General features: G+C 45.3%; 1 protein-coding gene across 5 annotated transcripts in view; it reads left to right on the top strand.

Annotated features, from left to right (window-relative positions):
* pdss2 (prenyl (decaprenyl) diphosphate synthase, subunit 2) overlaps positions 1-21,975 on the top strand; it is a 336,320-nt gene that overhangs the window by 276,207 nt on the left and 38,138 nt on the right. For 4 of the 5 annotated variants that reach the window (XM_072499936.1, XM_072499935.1, XM_072499939.1 and 1 more), the window contains exon 8: positions 18,476-18,511. In XM_072499936.1, coding sequence (XP_072356037.1) covers positions 18,476-18,511 — 36 coding nt within the window. Of the gene's footprint in view, positions 1-4,734; positions 5,269-18,475; positions 18,512-21,975 lie in introns of those variants that run through there. The other variant, XM_072499940.1, reaches the window with a different exon arrangement.

Genomic DNA, 21,975 nt, shown 5'->3' with positions numbered 1-21,975 from the left:
CAACTCCAGAGTCCCAGGTTCAATTCCCGGCTGGGTCACTGTTTGTGCGGAGTCTGCACGTTCTCCCCGTGTGCGTGGGTTTCCTCCGGGTGCTCATTCGGGGACTTTATTCCCTTTTGGGCAGATCGCGCATTTAGTGTGGAATTGTCAAGGGATTTACCCAATTTTCTCCATTCTGGTTGAGTATAGTTGCATCACGCGCAACATCGAGGGCCGAAGGGCCTGTACTGCGCTGTAATGTTCTATGTTCTATGTATGTACTATTGGATGCATAAATTTGGAGATATAAGGACACATTTTGGTAATTCATACAAATAAATGGTGATTTTCATTGAATATAGAATCCCAGGTTTTATTCATGGAAGTGTCAAATCCAAGTCCCGAAAGGCATGTTCGCTCTACACAAATCATTGTATAGAGTTTGGATACTTGTGGGGGGGGGGGGGGGGGACTTACCAGGGGTAAGCTATGGGGTACGGGCCTCTGGCACGGAGTCTGTCCCTGTTGCTCAGAAGGGAAGGGGGGAGAGGAGCAGAGCATTAGTAATTGGGGACTCGATAGTCAGGGGCACAGATAGGAGATTTTGTGGGAGCGTGAGAGACTCACGTTTTGTATGTTGCCTCCCAGGTGCAAGGGTACGTGATGCCTCGGATCGTGTTTTCCGGGTCCTTAGGGGGGAGGGGGAGCAGCCCCAAGTCGTGGTCCACATTGGCACTAACGACATAGGTAGGAAAGGGGACAAGGATGTCAGGCAGGCTTTCAGGGAGCTAGGATGGAAGCTCAGAACTAGAACAAACAGAGTTGTTATCTCTGGGTTGTTGCCCGTGCCACGTGATAGTGAGATGAGGAATAGGGACAGAGAGCAATTAAACACGTGGCTACAGGGATGGTGCAGGCGGGAGGGATTCAGATTTCTGGATAACTGGGGCTCTTTCTGGGGAAGGTGGGACCTCTACAGACAGGATGGTCTACATCTGAACCTGAGGGGCACAAATATCCTGGGGGGGGAGATTTGTTAGTGCTCTTTGGGGGGGTTTAAACTAATGCAGCAGGGGCATGGGAACCTGGATTGTAGTTTTAGGGTAAGGGAGAATGAGAGTATAGAGGTCAGGAACACAGATTTGACGTCGCAGGAGGGGGCCAGTGTTCAGGTAGGTGGTTTGAAGTGTGTCTACTTCAATGCCAGGAGTATACGAAATAAGGTAGGGGAACTGGCAGCATGGGTTGGTACCTGGGACTTCGATGTTGTGGCCATTTCGGAGACATGGATAGAGCAGGGACAGGAATGGATGTTGCAGGTTCCGGGGCTTAGGTGTTTTAGTAAGCTCAGAGAAGGAGGCAAAAGAGTGGGAGGTGTGGCGCTGCTAGTCAAGAGCAGTATTACGGTGGCGGAGAGGATGCTAGATGGGGACTCATCTTCCGAGGTAGTATGGGCTGAGGTTAGAAACATGAAAGGAGAGGTCACACTGTTGGGAGTCTTCTATAGGCCTCCAAATAGTTCTAGGGATGTAGAGGAAAGGATGGCGAGGATGATCCTGGATAAGTGCGAAAGTAACAGGGTAGTTATTATGGGAGATTTTAACTTTCCAAATATTGACTGGAAAAGATATAGTTTGAGTACATTAGATGGGTCGTTTTTCGTACAGTGTGTGCAGGAGGGTTTCCTGACACAATATGTTGACAGGCCAACAAGAGGCGAGGCCACGTTGGATTTGGTTTTGGGTAATGAACCAGGCCAGGTGTTGGATTTGGAGGTAGGAGAGCACTTTGGGGACAGTGACCACAATTCGGTGACGTTTATGTTAATGATGGAAAGGGATAGCGATCGTTGGATTCAAACTTACACTTGCCGGTGGCTGGTCTTGCGAAGGTCTCGAGCAGGCGAAGATGAGCGAGAGAGCGACCTGAACTTGGACCTTCACTTTTATAGGGCCCAGGGGCTTCCCGCCTCCCGGGGCGGCCCTTGACCCTGAGTTCCAAGTGATTGGATTCTGTCCCCAATCTCTGGGGTCGATGTGTCCAATGGTGAGGCGATTCCTCGATCGGGGGGTGGTCGCTCACCTGTCTTTGTTTCGGCCACTGCAGGCGCCGACAGGTCTGGCCCGGTATTCAATTGCTAATATGTTGCAATTGTTCCCGGGGATAGCTGATTTAACTGGATGTCTGAGTAGATTAGATGTAAACAGTCCTGAATGCAACTGCGGATACCTGGGTTGATGGGCTGTTGATAGCCCTGAGTATCGATCTGGGCTACCTTCCCAGAGCTGAATATGCAAACCTGTCTGCAGCTGCCTGCTTGTGTCTTCTTGGCTGCTTTTCCCAGCAGTCTTTCGGGTTAGCCTTTTTAAACTGGGTTTTGGCCAGATTAATCGGAATGCAGCCATTTTGCATGGCTACAGGTGATATCACAAACTTTGGGGCATGCATCGATTTCCCTATTACTTAAGAAAGATAAGGATCCGACGGAGTGTGGGTCAGAAAGGCCCATATCACTTTTAAACGTGGACACAAAGATATTGGCGAAGGTACTGGCAAGTAGGCTAGAGGAGTTCCTCCCGAAGGTGAGAGGTGAAGATCAGACGGGTTTGTTAGAGGGAAGCAGCTCTTTTCAAACAGTAGGAGGATATTGAATGTGGTTATGGTATCGGTTATGGTGTCGGCGGAGGGGAAGGAAACAGAGGTGGATGTGGCATTGGACGCCGAGAAAACGTTTGACCGGGTAGAGTGGAATACTTGATGGCAGTTCTAGAACAGTTTGGAATTGGACCCAGATTTGCAAATTAAATCTAGACAAGAGTGAATATTTTGTGGTGTCTCAGCCGGGGGGGGGGGTGGGGGGGAGGCTGCCATTCCGTAAGGCAGGGACTCACTTTAGATACTTGGGGGTGCAGGTTGCTCGGGATTTGCCGGGGGGGGGGGGGCTCCGTAGCTGCAACATTTCTAGTTTGGTGGGGAGGGTGAATGCTGATCTGGCAAGGTGGGATGGTCTCCCACTGTCACTGGCGGGTCGGGTACAGGCGGTTAAAATCAATGTGCTGCCGCGTTTCCTGGTTATTTTTCAATGCCTGCCGATTTTCCTGCCGAAGGCGTCTTTTAGCGAGAGTGAAGGAATGATTACTTCGTTCCTATGGGGAGGGAAGCTGGCCGGAATTCAAAAGGTGCTACTACAGAGAAGAAGGCAGGCCGGAGGTTTGGTCTTCCGAGCCTGATTTATTATTACTGGGTGGCGAATGTGGAGAAGGTGAGGAGCTGGGTCAGAAGGGTTGACTCCCAATGGGTCAGAATGGAGGAGAGTTTGGGTAGCAGGTCGGGATTGAAGGCGCAAGTGACAGCGCCGCTCCCGATAGCCCCGGGGAGATACTCAGGGAGTCCGGTAGTAATAGCTTTGTTGAGAATTTGGGGGCAGTTTCAACAGCACTTCGGGTTGGGAGCAGGGTCAAGGAAAATGCCGATTCGGGGGAACCATAGATTTGAGTCAGAGAAGTGCGATGGAAATTTTCAGAGATGGGGGGAGAAAGGAATTAGGACACTAAAAGATTTGTTTCTTGGAGGTCGTTTTGCGGGATTGCAGGAGCTGGGAGTAAAGTTTGGCCTGGAGCAGGGGGAAATATTCAGATACATGCAGGTTCGAGACTTTGCCAGAAAGGATATACAGAGCTTCCCAGTAGAGCTGTCTTCCATATTGCTGGAGGAGGTGCTGACGACAGGGGGACTGGCGAAGGGAGTAGTATCGGCGGGTTACGGGGCTATTTTGGAGGAGGAGAAGGCGCCGCGAGAAGGAATCAAGGCAAAGTGGGAGGAAGAGTTGGCAGAGGGTATGGAGGAGGAGTTCTGATGTGAGGTGCTCCGGAGGGTGAACGCCTCCACCTCGTGTGCGAGGTTGGGGCTGATACATCTGAAGATGGTGTATAGAGCACACCTTACAAGGGCGAGGATGAGCCGGCTCTTTGAGGGGGTAGAAGATGTGTGTAAACATTGTGGGGGGGAGGCCCCGCCAACCACGTTCATATGTTTTGCTCCTATCCAAAGCTGGAGGATTACTGGAAGTAAGTGTTTAGGGTAATTTCTAAAGTGATGCACGTGAAACTGGACCCGAGCCCTCGGGTGGCCGTATTCAGAGTGTCGGACGAGTCGGAGTAGAAACGGGCGCAGAGGCAGGTGTTGTAGCCTTCGCCTCGTTGATCGTCCAAAGGCGGATCCTGTTAGGGTGGAGATCAACCTCTTTACCCTGTACCCTGGCGTGGCGGGAGGATCTGCTGGAATTCTTGACGCTTGAAAAGGTCAAATTTGAACTGAGGGGATGGATGGAGGAGTTCTACAATTCATGGGCGTTATTCATTATGCGCTTTCGAGAATTGGATCACAGCGAACATCAGGCGGGGGGGGGGGGGGTGCTGGGAGGGTTGGCGGTGAGGGACTATGTGTTAATGGTGACTATGGGTGATTCCTGATTCCTTTATGTCGTTTGTGGGCTAATATTTGTGGTTTGGTGGGAGGATGGGATCGTTGTTATTGACATGGGGATTGACATTGCATTCGTTACTAATTATTGTTTATTGTTGGGTGTAAATTTGGGAGAAAATGTGAAAAAGGAGAATTTAAAAAAAAAATTTTAAAGACAGTGGCTTAAATAGTTTTAAAAAATCAAAATTTAGGTAGCGAAATGGAGGTAAATGGATATCTCTTTCAAAGAGCTGGTAGAGTAATAATAATCTTTATTCGTGTCACAAGTAGGCTTACATTAACACTGCAATGAAGTTACTGTGAAAAGTCCCTAGACGCCACACTCCAGCGCCTTTTCGAGGACACTTGAGGGAGAATTCAGAATGTCCAAATCACCTAACAAGCACGTCTTTCGGGACTTGTGGGTGGAAACCGGAGCACCCGCAGGAAACGCACGCAGACACCGGGAGAACGTGCAGACTTCGCACTGACGGTGAACCAAGCCGGGAATTGAACCTGGGACCCTGGCGCTGTGAAGCAACAGTGCTAACCACTGTGCTATCATGCAGTGGACCAGTGAGTGGCTTTGCCTATTGTAATGATTCCATGTTGTAGAAATTGCCAAATTATATGAATGAAGGTTTAGTTTGGAGTTGTAGCATATGTGGAAAAGTAGGAGACTTGTATAAACTGGTTTGTTTAAGTTGCTCTGTGTAACCTATTTAAAGAATACATTTGTCCAACTGCTTAAGTGTTCAGTTGTTACTTCAGACAATGGTCACCCTTGTTGCAAATGCAAAAACAATAAAACTGGTGTGTGTTTCATCCTGTTGTAAGAATAACTTCATCAGCCTCAGATCCAGTGTTATTGCATTCAGTGAAATAAGAATGTGTCAGCGATGCTGCCTGAAGGTTTTCTTTATTTTAAGGGTACTATATTTAAGAAAATTAGAGAACCTTTTCATTCACTGAAAAACGCATTATCATGCTTATTTTGTCAAAATGAACCTGGAGCTATTAAAAGTAACTCAAAACTCTTCTGGTTTTTCTCTTACCTGAAAAGAGAAGTGTGCCAATAGTTTTTTTTAAGTAGGAGCATGCACACTATATAGTGAAAACAGTACACTGCCTAGTTTTTACAGAAATCAGGGAGTGCGGAACCCAAGTTTTTTATAATCGGTTCCTGCTGCGTGTGGGCTATAATGTCTTACTCCACTTGGTCCTCAGAATAACTTTAATTAATGATCAGAAAACAGTAACTTTTAATCATTTGTTCCAGTGGTACTCGCAAATTTCCAGCTTCAAGAGCTAGGGAGTTAGCCCCATTCTCCTGGCCAACCTTTATCCCTCAATCAACATTACATCAACAGAATACTTGGGCGCTACCTCTTTGCTGTCTCTGGGTATTTGCAGCGATTACACTTCAAAAGTACTGATTGGCTGTAAAAGTCCTTTGAAAGATCTGAATAATATAAGAACATAAGAACTAGGAGCAGGAGTAGGCCATCTGGCCCCTCGAGCCTGCTCCACCATTCAATGAGATCATGGCTGATCTTTTGTGGACTCAGCTCCACTTTCCGGCCCGAACACCATAACCCTTAATCCCTTTATTCTTCAAAAGACTATCTATCTTGATCTTAAAAACATTTAATGAAGGAGCCTCTACTGCTTCACTGGGCAAGGAATTCCATAGATTCACAACCCTTTGGGTGAAGACGTTCCTCCTAAACTCAGTCCTAAATCTACTTCCCCTTATTTTGAGGCTATGCCCCCTAGTTCTGCTTTCACCCGCCAGTGGAAACAACCTGCTCGCATCTATCCTATCTATTCCCTTCATAATTTTATATGTTTCTGTAAGATCCCACCTCATCCTTCCAAATTCCAACGAGTACAGTCCCAGTCTACTCAACCTCTCCTCGTAATCCAACCCCTTCAGCTCTGGGATTAACCTAGTGAATCTCCTCTGCACACCCGCCAGTGCCAGTACGTCCTTTCTCAAATAAGGAGACCAAAACTGAACACAATACTCCAAGTGTGGCCTCACTAACACCTTATACAATTGCAGCAGAACCTCCCTAGTCTTAAACTCCATCCCTCTAGCAATGAAGGACAGAATTCCATTTGCCTTCTTAATCACCTGTTGCACCTGTAAACCAACTGTTTGCGACTCATGCACTAGCACACCCAGGTCTCTCTGCACAGCTGCATGTTTTAATATTTTATCATTTAAATAATAATCCCTTTTGCTGTTATTCCTACCAAAATGGATAACCTCACATTTGTCAACATTGTATTCCATCTGCCAGACCCTAGCCCATTCACTTAGCCTATCCAAATCCCTCTGCAGACTTCCAGTATCCTCTGCACTTTTTGCTTTACCACTTATCTTAGTGTCGTCTGCAAACTTGGCACATTGCCCTTGGTCCCCAACTCCAAATCATCTATGTAAATTGTGAACAGTTGTGGGCCCAACACTGATCCCTGAGGGACACCACTAGCTACTGATTGCCAACCAGAGAAACACCCATTAATCCCCACTCTTTGCTTTCTATTAATTAACCAATCCTCTATCCATGCTACTACTTTCCCCTTAATGCCATGCATCTTTATCTTATGCAACAACCTTTTGTGTGGCACCTTGTCAAAGGCTTTCTGGAAATCCAGATATACCACATCCATTGGCTCCCCGTTATCTACCGCACTGTTAATATCCTCAAAAAATTCCACTAAATTAGTTAGGCACGACCTGCCCTTTATGAACCCATGCTGCATCTGCCCAGTGGGACAATTTCCATCCAGATGCCTCGCTATTTCTTCCTTGATGATAGATTCCAGCATCTTCCCTACTACCGAAGTTAAGCTCACTGGCCTATAATTACCCGCTTTCTGCCTACCTCCTTTTTTAAACAGTGGTGTCACGTTTGCTAATTTCCAATCCGCCGGGACCACCCCAGAGTCTAGTGAATTTTGGTAAATTATCACTAGTGCATTTGCAATTTCCCTAGCCATCTCTTTTAGCACTCTGGGATGCATTCCATCAGGTCCAGGAGACTTGTCTACCTTCAGCCCCATTAGCTTACCCATCACTACCTCCTTGGTGATATCAATCCTCTCAAGGTCCTCACCTGTCATAGCCTCATTTCCATCAGTCACTGGCATGTTATTTGTGTCTTCCACTGTGAAGACCGACCCCAAAAACCTGTTCAGTTCCTCAGCCATTTCCTCATCTCCCACTATTAAATCTCCCTTCTCATCCTCTAAAGGACCAATATTTACCTTAGCCACTCTTTTTTGTTTTATGTATCTGTAGAAACTTTTACTATCTGTTTTTATATTCTGAGCAAGTTTACTCTTATAATCTATCTTACTCTTCTTTATAGCTTTTTTAGTAGCTTTCTGTTGCCCCCTAAAGATTTCCCAGTCCTCTAGTCTCCCACTGATCTTTGCTACTTTGTATGTTTTTTCCTTCAATTTGATACTCTCCCTTATTTCCTTAGATATCCACAGTCGATTTTCCCTCTTTTTACCGTCCTTCCTTTTTGTTGGTATAAACCTTTGCTGAGCACTGTGAAAAATCACTTGGAAGTATCTCCACTGTTCCTCAACTGTTTCACTATAAAGTCTTTGCTCCCAGTATACCTTAGCTAGTTCTTCTCTCATCCCATTGTAATCTCCTTTGTTTAAGCACAAACACTAGTGCTTGATTTTACCTTCTCACCCTCCATCTGTATTTTAAATTCCACCATATTGTGATCGCTCCTTCCGAGAGGATCACTAACTATGAGATCCTGAATCAATCCTGTCTCATTACACAGGACCAGATCTAGGACCGCTTGTTCCCTCGTAGGTTCCATTACATACTGTTCTAGGAAACTATCGCGGATACATTCTATAAAGTCCTCCTCAAGGCTGCCTTGACCGACCTGGTTAAACCAATCAACATGTAGATTAAAATCCCCCATGATAACTGCTGTACCATTTCTACATGCATCTGTTATTTCCTTGTTTATTGCCTGCCCCACCATAATGTTACTATTTGGTGGCCTATAGATTACTCCTATCAGTGACTTTTTCACCTTACTATTCCTGATTTCCACCCAAATGTATTCAACCTTATCCTCCATAGCACCGATGCCATCCCTTACTGTTGCCCGGATGTCATCCTTAAATAACAGCGCTACACCACCTCCCTTACCATCCACTCGGTCCTTCCGAAAAGTTTGATACCCTCGGATATTTAACTCCCAGTCGTGACCATCCTTTAATCATGTTTCAGTAATGGCCACTAAATCATAGTCATTCACGATGATTTGCGCCATCAACTCATTTACCTTATTCCGAATACTATGAGCATTCAGGTAAAGTACCCTTTTGTTGGCTTTTTTACCTCTGTTCTGAATCTTAACACCTCGATCAGTAACCTCTCCTAAGTTATATTTCCTCTTAACTTTTCTCCTAATTTTCCTTGTCGTCGAACCCATATCTTCATGTAACAACCTGCCGCGTCGCTTACCATTAATGTTTTATTTCTTTTAGTATTCCTGGTCCTATTCATTGAGCTCCCCTCAGTCACTGTACCTTGTACTGTCGCCCTTTTTGATTTTTGACTATGGCTTCTCTGCCTTACACTTTCCCCCTTACTGCCTTTTATTTCTGTCCCTGTTTTACTACCTTCCAACTTCCTGCATCAGTTCCCATCCCCCTGCCACATTGCCGTGTCATTGTCGTGAATGTCGAGACAAGCACGATATAAATGCAGCATGGGTTTAATAACATTATTTAACATAGGTAAACATCTCAAGGGTAGAGGGTCCAACAAGGGATGGCGCAGTGCTGAACCTAACTCTGAGGAATGAAGCCAGACAGGTGGCTGAGGTGTTGGAGGGGGAGCATTTTAATGGTAGCGACCAGAACATGTTACAATCTAAGCTTGTTGTGGACAAAGAAATAGACAAGTTGCAAAAAAGGGTTTGGGTTTGTGGGAGAGCGGATTTTAGCAAAATAAGGCAGAATCTGGCCAAGGTAAATGAGGAAGAGCAGTGGAGGATGTTCAAAAAGGAAATGGGGAGGGTACTGGCCCAACATGTCCCCTCAAGGGTTATAGGAAGGAGAACAAACCCAAAGAACCATGGATGACCAGAGATATTTGGGAGATGATGGAAAGGAAAAGAGAGGCACTTAGCAAGTACAAGAGGAGCAAATAAGCAGAGGCATTGGTGGAGTATAGAAAGCACAGGATAGAACTTAAGAAAGCAATTAGGAGAGGAAAGAGGGTATTGAAACAGCGCTGGCTGGTAAAAGTAGGGAAAATCCCAAGATATTGTATAAATATATCAATGGGAAGAGGATAGCCAGGGAAGAATAGGGCCCATTAGGGACCAAGAGGGCAATTTGTGGAGGAGCCAGAGGACATTTGTAGAGTGTTGAACGAATATTTCACATCGGTCTTGACCCAAGAGAATGAAGATGTAGGTATGGAACTCAGTGAGAGAGACTGTGAGGTTCTTGAAAAATTGTCACAGCGAGTGACAAGGATTTGGAGGTGTTGGCAGGCATAGTTTATAAGGATTTCAGCAAAGCCTTTGACAAGGTCCCACATGGAAGACTTATAAAGAAGGCAAATACACATGGGATACATGGTAATTTGATAAGATGGATTCAAAATTGTAGGAGATAGAGGGTGATGAGCGATGGCTGTTTTAATGACTAGAAGCCAGTGTCTTAGTGTCGTACCACAAGAATCTGTGCTGGGTCCCCCATTATTCATCATTCATATAAGCAACATAGATGGCTATGTGGGGTGAGGGGGTGTGTGTGGTCGGATCTATAAGTTTCTGGGTGACACAAAGATTAGCCGGGTGGTTAACAGTGAGGTTGAATGTCTTGGGTTACAGGAAGATATAGGCGGGTTGGTCAAATGGGCAGATAAGTGGCAGGTGAAATTTAACCCTGAAAAGTGTGAGGTGACACACTTTGGAAGAAGTAATTTGACGAGGAAATATTCATTGAATGGCAAGACATTGGGACGTTTCCAGGAACAAAGGGACCCTGTGGCGTGTTTGTCCATAGATCCCTGAAGACGGAAGGGCAGGTTATTAGGGTGGTGAAAAAGTCACATCTCACGCTTGCCTTTATCAATCGTCGAATAGATTACAAAAGCTGGAGGTCATGCTGGAGTTGTATGGAAATTTGGTGAGTACTGTGTGCAATTCTGGCCCCCGCATTATAGGAAGGATGTGATTTCACTGGCGTGGGTTCTGAGGAAATTCACCAGGATGTTGCCTGGGATGGAACATTTCAGTTACGAAGAGAGGTCGAAAGACTTGAGTTGTTTTCACTGGAGCAGAGGTAACTGAGGGGCGACCTGATTATGAGGAACATGGACAGGTTGGATAGGGAGCAGCTGTTCTCCTTAGTTGAAGGATCAGTCACGAGGGGACACGAGTTCAAGTGAGGGGCAGGAGGTTTAAGGGGGAATCTGAGGAAAAATCTTTTTACCCAGAGGTGGTGACGGTCTGGAATGCCTGGGAGGGTGATAGAGGCGGGTTGCCTTTATTGATCTTGGCAGAAGTGTAGCACAGATTCACCAGAATATTACCAAACTCCAAGGGTTAAATTAGGAGGACAAATTGCATAGACGAGACATGTATTCTATGGAATATAGAGTGTTTCTGGGTGATTTGATTGAGAGTTTTAGATTTTGAAAGAAACTGATCAGGTAAATAGGAAATGTTCCTTCTCTTGGAACCTCCTTGAGGATTTTGTGCGAATGCTCGTCCTTTGTTTATCTGCTTCTGGTATTTGCATAATCTCCCTTTCTCTTCCACCTCCACCCTACCCTTGGTGGGGAAAACCTTCAGTCAACTGGACCTGATGCTCGAGATCTCTCTCCCTAAAATACATCTTGTGCTAATTCTATCCCCAGCTCAAAAACAATATCAAATCTTACCTCTTGAGTTTACCTCATGAGATACTTCCCTTTGTTCTCTGAGCACTACTGCTCAGATCCGTTCACTTCATGACTGCGCCTCAAGACATTTACAATGTTAAAGGTGATATATAAATGCAGCTATTCTGTATGTTAGTATGTGGCAATTGACTTCAGTTCAAGGAAAGAAACCATCTATCTCGTTTTTATGTGACTCCTTAAATTTGTGTATAATTTGCTGCTGTTCAAGGTGGTAATTGTTGGCACTGTGGAGCTGAACACCTGTTCCATTTGACAGCACCAGCTGTCAAGATCAAATGCTTTCGGATCAGGTATAGAATGACCAGACCGAAAATGATAGAGTTTCCTGCCCCTTCCTCCAATCATGTCCTTTAAATTCCTTTATCTGTATGGCTCACAGCATTATCCGATGAGTCTTTCTGATTGAGTTTGCCTATCTAGAAACCTCCAGCCAGCCAGCAGCAGAGCTGTTTCAGTTCTGTTCACTGTGGTCCTACAGTGCCAGAGTGACTCCTACTGAAGAGCGATGGCTCTAGACTCCCTGGTGAGATTTTTCATCATGTAAATGTACACGGTGACACTGTTCCATCAGGGCAGGTTGTATAAATACTTCCATACCAATAAAATGCAGCTCAAATTTGTAAAATAACAGCATGGCATTTCAGGATAATTAGTTTAGTGGTGTACACCCTGAACACCAGGTTAATTGCATGCTCAAACTTGCAACTTCATTCTGTGTATGCTTATTAAGCCCAAGTGTTATGGCAGTTTCTTCAGTGTTGTGTTTTCACTGCATGTTAATAAACAGTAAGATAAATGACTTTTTTTTTTAAATTCCCTGCTGTTGTACCATTTCACTATCCTTTTAAATGTTTGAAATAATATCATGCTTTTTGTGTTTTCTACCGCAAGCTTTCCTGGTTCAGAGAAAAGCTATTTGGGGGGGAGAAATAATCAATGAAAACAAATGCAAGTATTTATTGGGGGTTTTTTAATAATGAAATGCATTTTGTGTCATTAAGTCAAGGAGTATTTGTTCCATGTCATGGAATATGGAACGCTTAATTAACTGTCCTATTTCTCCCGATAATAGATGCTTCAGTGCAGTACTGAGGGAGTGCTGCATTATCAGAGAGTCTACCTTTCGGGTGGTGTGTTAAACCAAGGTGCATCTGTCCGCTTCGGGTGGTTGTACAATAACCCATGGTGATGTTCACAAAGCAGTGAATCAACATTCTCCCAGCATCCTGGCCAACATTTATTCCCCAATCAACATCACCATTCATCCATTAATTCAATCATTTTTTGTTTTTTGTAGAACCTTGCCACAAATGATGGTTGTTTTTGCCTATACAATAATGGCTTCATTTCAAAAGTAATTAATTGGCTGCGAAGCACTCTGAGGCCCACTAAGAAAGCCTACTGGGCGAACCAAAAGTACTAGACAAAGACAATTCCTGGGCGGCACGGTGGTGCAGTGGTTAGCACTGCTGCCTCACAGCGCTGAGGACCCAGGTTCGATCCCAGCCCCGGGTCACTGTCCGTGTGGAGTTTGTACATTCTCCCCGTGTCTGCGTGGGTATCACGCCCACAACCCAAAGATGTGCAGGTTAGGTGGATTGGCCATCCTAAATTGGCCCTCAATTGAAAAAAAATTATTGGGTACTCTACATTTAAAAAAAAAAAAATAAAACAAAGACAATTTGTTCTAAGTTATCTCAGGCTCAGCATTAACAGGACCGAATGCAGAGGAAAAGCAGCAACTAGAGAAGCACACTCATAGATCATAGAATTTACAGTGCAGAAGGCGGCCATTCGGCCCATCGAGTCTGCACCAGCTCTTGGAAAGAGCATCCTACCCAAGGTCAACACCTCCACCCTATCCCCATAACCCAGTAATCCCACCCAACACTAAGGGAAAGTTTGGACACTAAGGGCAATTTATCATGGCCAATCCACCTAACCTGCACATCTTTGGACTGTGGGAGGAAACCGGAGCACCCGGAGGAAACCCACGCACACACGGGGAGGATGTGCAGACTCCGCTCAGACAGTGACCCAAGCCGGGACTCAAACCTGGGACACTGGCGCTGAGAAGCAATTGTGCTAACAACTTTGCTCCCATCCTGCCACTCAATACCTTTACTGACACAAGTACCGATTTTCTTTCATCATTCTAGCTACTCCAAATAAGTTTTTAGGGTACCACGGAGAAGGGTTGAACGGTCTCTTTCTGTGCTGTAACTTTTCTATGGTTCTTTAGTCCAAAACCCATTTCACACGAGACTCTTATTGACAGAGATATCTTGCAGCTTAGGGCAGTATTTCAACTCTGCTTAATTGTCCTCTAAAATAAATCAATATTGCAAAAAAATTAAATATGATCCAGATAAAATGCTATGTGTTAAGTGTTTATGGGCAATAGACAGCACTTGTTTACTTGAGAAATGTTCAGCCACCTTTATTAATAGCTTAGAGAAGTTAATTTTTTTGGACTACCTGTGGTTCAAGCTGTACTGAAGCAGGCTCCACACTGGGAGCGATGAGTTCAATTCCCAGTGAAAAATAATCCCAAAAAACTGAAGACCTCTGGCTCGGCAGAGTTCACTAGCCACCCGCAAGGCTGCAATGTCTGTAAAAGCTTTTGTTTTTATTTTTGCGTGGGTGGATAGAAACGGAGGGGAATTGGCCAAATCAATTCTACCCTGCAGAAATGAAACACTTGCCCTCCCACAAGTCTGCAGCAGCTCTGCCAGTCCCGGCCTTGATTAAAGGGATAAATGTGGCGATGGGTGGAGACGCCATACAAGCCAAATATAATAATTCCTTTCAAAATGAGATGATTCCATGGTGCAAAAGCCTACACAATGCACCAGGGTTTCATTTAATAAAATCCAAAGAGCAAAAAATTTGATCTTTTATATGTGCTAGTTCTGTGAACCAGGTGCACACGTAGACTCTTGACCATTCAAGCCAAATAATTCAGGTCCGGTGAAATATAATTGAACAACTGTAACCAGTTTTTATATTACATCTTGAGGATACAAGCATCCACAGGCACTTCACAAATGAGCGAATGAGCGTAAACAAAAACTGATTTAGGAATGGAATGGTTAAGAGAAGCAACTAAACACTGAATCAAAAAGCTGGGTTTTGTGGAACTTTTTTTAAAGGAGGGAGAGGTGGAGGGGTTTAATGAGGCAATGCTGTAGAGTTTGGAAACAAAAAGAAAATGACTTGAATTTATGCAGGGCTTTTTTTTTAATAAACAATTTATTGAGGTATTTTTGGTATTGTAACAACAACACAATAAACAATGTACATGAAACTATAGACATAGTGCAAAAGCCGTCTCCCTTCCTTACAGGTCCCAGTAATAGTTACTAAAATTTGGCAGCGCCAGCCCATCCTCTCCCCGACTCCGCTCAAGCATTACCTTCCTTGCTCGCGGGGTCTTGCCCGCCCAACTGAAGCCAGTGATCACTTTGTTGACCCGTTTAAAAAAGGACCACGGAATAAAGATGGGGAGACACTGAAATACAAACAGGAATCTCGGGAGGACCGTCATCTTCACCGTCTGCACCCTCCCAGCCAGTGACAACGGAAGCGTGTCCCATCTCCGAAAATCGTCCTACATTTGGTCTACTAGCCGGGCCAGATTTAATTTATGCAGCCGGTCCCATTCCCGCGCCACTTGAATGCCAAGGTACTTAAAGCTTCCCCCTACTAATCTAAGCGGCAGCTCCCCCAATCGCCTCTCCTGTCCCCTCGCCTGGACCGCAAACATCTCATTTTCCCCCCTATTTAGCTTATACCCAGAAAAGCGGCCAAATTCCCCTAGACTCCTCATGATTTCTTCCATCCCCTCTAATGGGTCCGATGCATACAGAAGCAGGTCGTCTGCATAGAGTAAGGCTCTGTGCTCCTCTTCCCCCCGCCCCCCCCCCCCCCCTCCCCACCCCCCCGGACCACCCCTTCCAGTCACTTGAGGCTCTCAGAGCAATTGCCAACGGCTCTACAGCTAGCGCGAACAACTGTGGGGTGAGGGGGCATCCCTGTCTCGTCCCCTGGTGGAGTCTAAAATAGTCCGATGTTGTCCTATTCGTCTGTACGCTTGCCACAGGAGCTGATACAGCAACCTGACCCAGTCGATAAAGCCCCGCCCAAATCCGAACCGTCCCAGTACCTCCCACAGATAATCCAATTCTATCCGATCAAAAGCCTTTTCTGCATCCATTGCGATCACTACCTCCACCTCCCTACCTTCCGGGGGCATCATGATCACGTATAACAACCTTCTTACATTGGCCACCACCTGTCTACCTTAACAATCCCCGTCTGATCCTCCCCAATGATGTCCGGAACACAATCCTCAATCCTTGAGGACAAACCTTTGGCCAGCAATTTAGCATCGACATTCGACAGGGATATCGGCCTGTAGGACCCACACAGCTCCGGGTTCTTGTCCCGCTTCAGTATCAGCAAAATTGTGGCCTGTGACATCGTTGGGGGCAGCACCCCTCTTTCTCTTGCCTCATTGAACATTCTCATCAACACCGGCCCCAATATCCCAGAGAACTTTTTATACAACTCCACTGGGTACCCGTCCAGCCCCGGGGTTTTACCTGACTGCATGGCCTTCAGACCCTCCACTATCTCTTCCAACCCGATTGGGGTCCCCAGCCTTTCTACCAGCTCCCCGTCCACCTTTGGGTAATTCTGCCCCCCCAAGAAGTGCCTCATCCCCTCCAGCCCGTAGGGGGTTCCGACCTATACAGCCTACTGTAGAAATCCCTAAACGGCTTATTCGCCCCTGCTGAATCTCCAACCAGGTTCCCATCTCCGTCATTGGCTTTCCCTATCTCCCTGGCTGCCTCCCTCTTTCTAAGCTGCTGCGCAAGCATTCTGCTGACCTTCTCCCCATGCTCATAGATCGCCCCCCTCACCTTTCTCAGCTGCTCCAGTGGTTAACAAGCCGAACTCCGCCTGTAGCCTCCGCCGTTCCCTTAAAAGCCCTGCCTCTGGGGTCTCCGCATACCTCCTATCGATCTGTAGTATCTCCTTTACCAGTCTGCCCTGTCCACCTTCTCCCTATGGGCCCGTATCGAGATCAGCTCCCCTCTGACCACCGCCTTCAGTGCTTCCCAGACCACTGCTGCTGAAATTTCCCCCGTGTCGTTGACCTGCAAGTAATTCTGAATACATTTCCTCAGCCGCTCGCACAACCTTTCGTCAGCCAAAAGTCCCACATTTAACCTCCATTGCAGGCGCTGGTTACTGTCTTTACTAACCTGCAGGTCAACCCATTGCGGAGCATGGTCTGAGATTGTAATCGCCGAGTACCCCGTGTCCACCACCCCAGCCAGCAAGGTGCTGCTCAAAATAAATCATTCCGGGAGTACACTTTATGCACGTGTGAGTAGAAGGAGAATTCCTTCACCCTCAGCTGCCCAAATCTCCATGGATCCACCTCCCCCATCAGCTCCATGAATCCTTTTAATTCCTTTGCCATTGCAGGCACCCTGCCCGTTTTTGAGCTTGACCGGTCCAAGCCGGGGTCAATAACTGTTGAAGTCCCCTCCCATGACCAACCTGTGCGAGTCCAGGTCTGGTATCTTCCCCATCATCCTCTTTATAAACTCCACATCATCCCAATTTGACGCATACACATTTACTAATATCACCTGCACCCCCTCCAGTTTCCCACTGACCATAATGTACTGACCTCCCACATCCAAGACTATTCTACCCGCCTCAAACACCACCCGCTTATAAATCAGGATCGCAACTCCTCTAGTCTTTGAGTAGTCCCGAGTGAAAGACCTGACTGACCCAGCCTTTCCTCAACCTAATCTGGTCAGTTACTCTAAGGTGAATCTCCTGCAACATTACCACGTCCGCCTTCAGTCCCTGAAGACGCGCGAACACACGTGCCCTCTTGACCGGCCCATTTAACCCTCGAACATTCCAGGTGATCAGCCTAGTTGGGGGGCTCATTGCCCCCCCCCCCCTTCGCCGATCAGCCATCCCCTATTTTGGGCCAGCCCATGCTCCGCGCCTCCAGCGATCCGTCCCCAGGCAGCCTCTACCTCCAGCCTCCTCTCTGTCCCTTAGCCCAAGTCCCTCCCTCGTCAGAAGAACATTTACCTCCCCCCTCCTCCCCCTAATAACAACACTCTGTAACCCAACCCCTTTAATAAACCGAACATATGCACATCCCCCACTGCGCTTCCGTGAGCTAGCCCGCCCGACTAGCTTGGTGGCCCCCATCCTTGGCGCCGGATAGTCTTTTATGCAGGGCTTTTCACAATCTCAAGAATGCTTTACAGCTAATGGAGCATATTTTGAAGTGTAGTTACTGCTGTGTTGTAGAAAATGTAGGAAAATAAGGAAGCTATAGACCTTGCTGCCAGTAGCAGAGCAGAGGGAAGAAGAGTGCATCCGAGGCTGGTGTAGACTATGAACGTAATGCAGTTGAAATAAAATGATTGAAATTAGGTAGCCTTTTCTAGGAACCAAGAAATGTGGAAACTGAAGCTTGATGGATTCCATGCTTCCACTTCTGAAGTAATTTTTTGACCACTATTTGTAAGCATGATCCTTGACAGATTGTGATTTGCTGAGTTGGAAAAGGTAAACCTGTTTGGTATTGACCACATTTATAGTCCACTGATCATTGAAACCATAACTACAGAAATGGGAAATGGGGCTAGGTTTTCAAATCATACTGCCTATTGAACCAAGTTAAAATGGCAGTATTACAATTGGAAAACTAGGGCGAGATCTTCCGGCTGTTCACGCTGGCAACGCCCGCCCGCCATGGGTTTCCCGGCTAGGTAGATTCAATGGGAAATCCGGCCAACAGCGGGCAGGTTCCCGCCGCCAAAAAACACACCGTGAGGAGGCCAAAGAATCTTGCCCCTAGTCCACGGAACCTAATGTCCAGCAGAACCTTTTAAGAGAATAGGTAATGATGGTGAATAAATTAAATTAAAATTAGTTTGTAAATTGTATTTTAGTTTATTTCCAGTTCCGCCATTGATGTAAAATATTTATTGTTTACCACTTTGTCTCTGTTTTTAGGCTAAAGTAAATGGAAGACAACCTGACTACCCAAAGGTATGTTCTTCATTTTTATGGTGTATTATAGTTGAAGTGTTTTATACATTAAAGAAAAAGGATTGGTTGTGATAATAGAACTTTGCCCATCACAAAAGCTACATATTAAACGTACGTGTTAAAGGAGCAAATATTTTCCAGTAATTGTACTTCCGCATCAGTGTAAGAATACTAATATTTTTGCATGTGGTCAGATATTAATGAATAGGTAATAAGGAGAGGGGAGGATGGATTCTGTCAATCCTTCCACAACCCTTCAATCTGAAATAGTCTCCTGAATGAAGATCCAGGCTGGGTCATGTTATCTCAGCCTTCTTTCTGAAGTGGGAGCATCTGTTCTCTATGAACTGCCTTCTTTCTTGTGCCTTTCCACCACCTAATAAAAACTTCTGAAAATGACAGTAGAAAAACAAGGAAGTGAGACAACAGTAAAACAGATAAGGTTCCTTGCGACTGCGCAGCAGATTTGTCACAGAGTCATACAGCACAGAAACAGGCCCTTTGGCTCACCATGTCTATGCCAATCTATACTAATGCCATTTACCAGCACTTGGTCCATAGCCTACTATGCCGTGGCGATTTCAGTGCTCATCCAGATGTTTCTTAAATGTTGCGAGAGCACCTTCCTCCACCACCCTCTCAGGCAGCGAACTCCATATTTCCACCCTCTGGGTCCCCTCTAAACCACTTACTCCTCATCTTAAACCCTCTGGTCTTAGACACCTCTGCCATGAGGAAAAGATTCTTGTGATCTACCCTTTCGATGCCTCTCATTTTGTAGACATCTACCAGATCGCCTCCTCTGCTCCAGGGAATACAAACCCAGCTTATCCAGTCTCTTCTCACAGCTGGAACTTTCCATCCCAGGCAACATCCTGGTAAATCTCCTCTGAACCCCTTCCAGTGCAGTAACGTCCTTCCGATGGTGTGGTGACCAGAACTGCACATAATATTCCACCTGTGGCCAAATCAATGTTTTATAAAGTTGTACCAAGACCTCCCTGCTCCTATATTCTATGCACGCCAAGAAGGCAAGTATTCCATATACCTTCTTCACCACCCTATCTACCTGTGCTGCCACCTTCAGGGATTCATAGACTTGTAGTCCAATGTCCCTTTATTCCTCAATATTCCCAAGGGACCTACCGTTCGTGCCGTATATCCTACTGTTATTAGACCTCCCAAAATACATCAGGATTAAATTCCATCTGCCATTGCTGTGCCCAGCTTACCAGCTAATCAATATCAGTCTGTCGCCTAAGACTAACCACCTCACTATCAACAACACCGCCAAATTTAGTGTAATCTGCAAACTTACTAATTATACCTTCAATATTCACATCCAAGTCGTCCATTAATACAACAAATAGCAAGGGTTCCAGCACCGATCCCTGCGGGTACACCGCTGGTCATAGGCTTCCAACAGTGCCTACTTGATCTGTACAGACCAAGAAGGTAACAGGTTTGTTCCTTAGCCTGTGATGAGTTAATTGACCTCAGTCTGAACAGGGGCGGGGAGGTAAAGGAACAGTCGTGGTGTTGACAGTCTATATCGACCAGGGTTATCAAGGCACCTGTGGAAGCATTGGAACCACAGAGTAATGCAAAGAAGAGCCATGAGACTGACCACAAGCATCAATGGGTTGAACTACAGGAAAGCCTGGGTCACCTGGACAATCAGAGACTTTCTCAAGAGTCAGTTGGATGATGTAAGGGAGGTCTGTAAGTCTGATACTGTATTATATTCACAAGATTGGCTCAGTGACCCCTGCTGGAATGAATAGAGATTGATTTTAGAAATAATAGGCAAATTAGAACAAAACATCACCAAGTCAAAACAACAGCGAAGGAGGAAAAGTGGGAAAAAAACCAATCAGGTGCGTCCCTATGTGTACTCTTATCCTACAAATGGCAGAGCACAAAACTGCATTATGTTTTAAAGTAAACCTTTTGACATTTTCCTAATGTATAATATTTCACAAAATGAATGGTAACTACATCTACTGTTGGTGAATGAAAGTTTTATTTAATGCTGAAGCAACTAATAGATAAACCCAATGGGGGGCAGCATATTATGTCAGTATTTTGCATTTCAGTGCTTGTGTAGATTTAATTTTGGATTCAATTTCTCTTGGCTATTAGCTACAGTATTGTTTTTAAGTTATGATAGATTTGAGGTGCATGGAATGTGATTTAGTCCTCTGTTCCGCCGCAGCCCTATTATTGGCGATTAGCACTCATTTTTATGACAGGAGAATTGTCAAGTGGACAACCCTAGTTTTGGAAATGGTGAGACCGTGTTGGCTGTGGCAACAAGCTGATGCTCAAGAGTGGCTGCAACACACATTGCTTTGAATGATGACCGTCTGTATTTTGGTGATGTTCTCCCTCATACAGCAACTGCTTTTGTCCCAGGTTCCTGATGCTCTTGAATAATGTATTTAAGTTACATTTAGGCTGTTTCAGTGTTATACGTTTAGTGTCAGGGAAATCACATAAAGAAAACCTAGAAATATTTCTGAAATCCAAAAAAAACTTTCCCTTAAATTTCTATCAACAACTTGTTTTCTGGTAAGATTAACTTCAGTCTGTTCATGTGACATCCTTGTAATTATCTGGGACGCAATATTGTAGAAGTAGTCTGGGCTAGCTTTCCTGTTCCAGCTCTCTCGGGTAGCCTAAAGGTAGCATGAGGGATAGGAAGCCAATTGAAATCTTCCTTTTCTGATGCTTGGATTTTGAAGTTTGTAGGAGTATGAAATATACCTGATATCCCGGCCAAGTTGATTAAATTTCCCTACGTTGACCTAGCTTATTTGAGTATTACATAGAATGCATTTTTATAAAATACAAATAGACCTAAAAATGTGCTTTAATGGACAAACATTGTATTGCCCTGGGAAGCTAAGAATCTGAGCGACATGGACAAATTTGAAACATAGAATGGCACACCAGAAATATTTTCTACGCTAAGCTAAGCTTCACAGTAACCAGCCTTTACACCATCCAATATTAACTTGTGGGAAGGATAGAGGACAGATATGCTTAATAAACTTAGTTTAATAATAAATATTCACGAAGTAATGTGCAACAACTTTCTCTTGACTGAGCAAGAAGAGCAGGAACACCACATGGTAACAGAACTGTGGGTGTACCTACACCACATGGATTATAGCAATTCAAAGTGGCTGCTCATCTCTACCTTCTCAAGGGCAATTAGGGATGGGCAAATGTTGGCCTTGCCTGCTTTCAGGCAAGCTAATGAATGTTTAACAATAGCAGATGTAAGGATTGAAAAACCAACCATGGGAGGAACCATCCAGGGCCCTGCTTTTGTGCTTCTGGACTGAGTACAGGTTTTTTTTTATGGCTCGTGATCAACCTGCGATGAGACCATCATGCAGAGCTGCAGCTATTAATTACAATGTTCTGCTGACAATCAGTCAACCAGTTCTGTATCCAGC

The sequence above is a fragment of the Scyliorhinus torazame genome, chromosome 4, assembly GCF_047496885.1.
Source record: "Scyliorhinus torazame isolate Kashiwa2021f chromosome 4, sScyTor2.1, whole genome shotgun sequence".
Classification (NCBI taxonomy): domain Eukaryota; kingdom Metazoa; phylum Chordata; class Chondrichthyes; order Carcharhiniformes; family Scyliorhinidae; genus Scyliorhinus; species Scyliorhinus torazame.
Note: the sequence above shows the minus strand (reverse complement) of the source record. Positions and strands in the feature narration are given on the sequence as shown.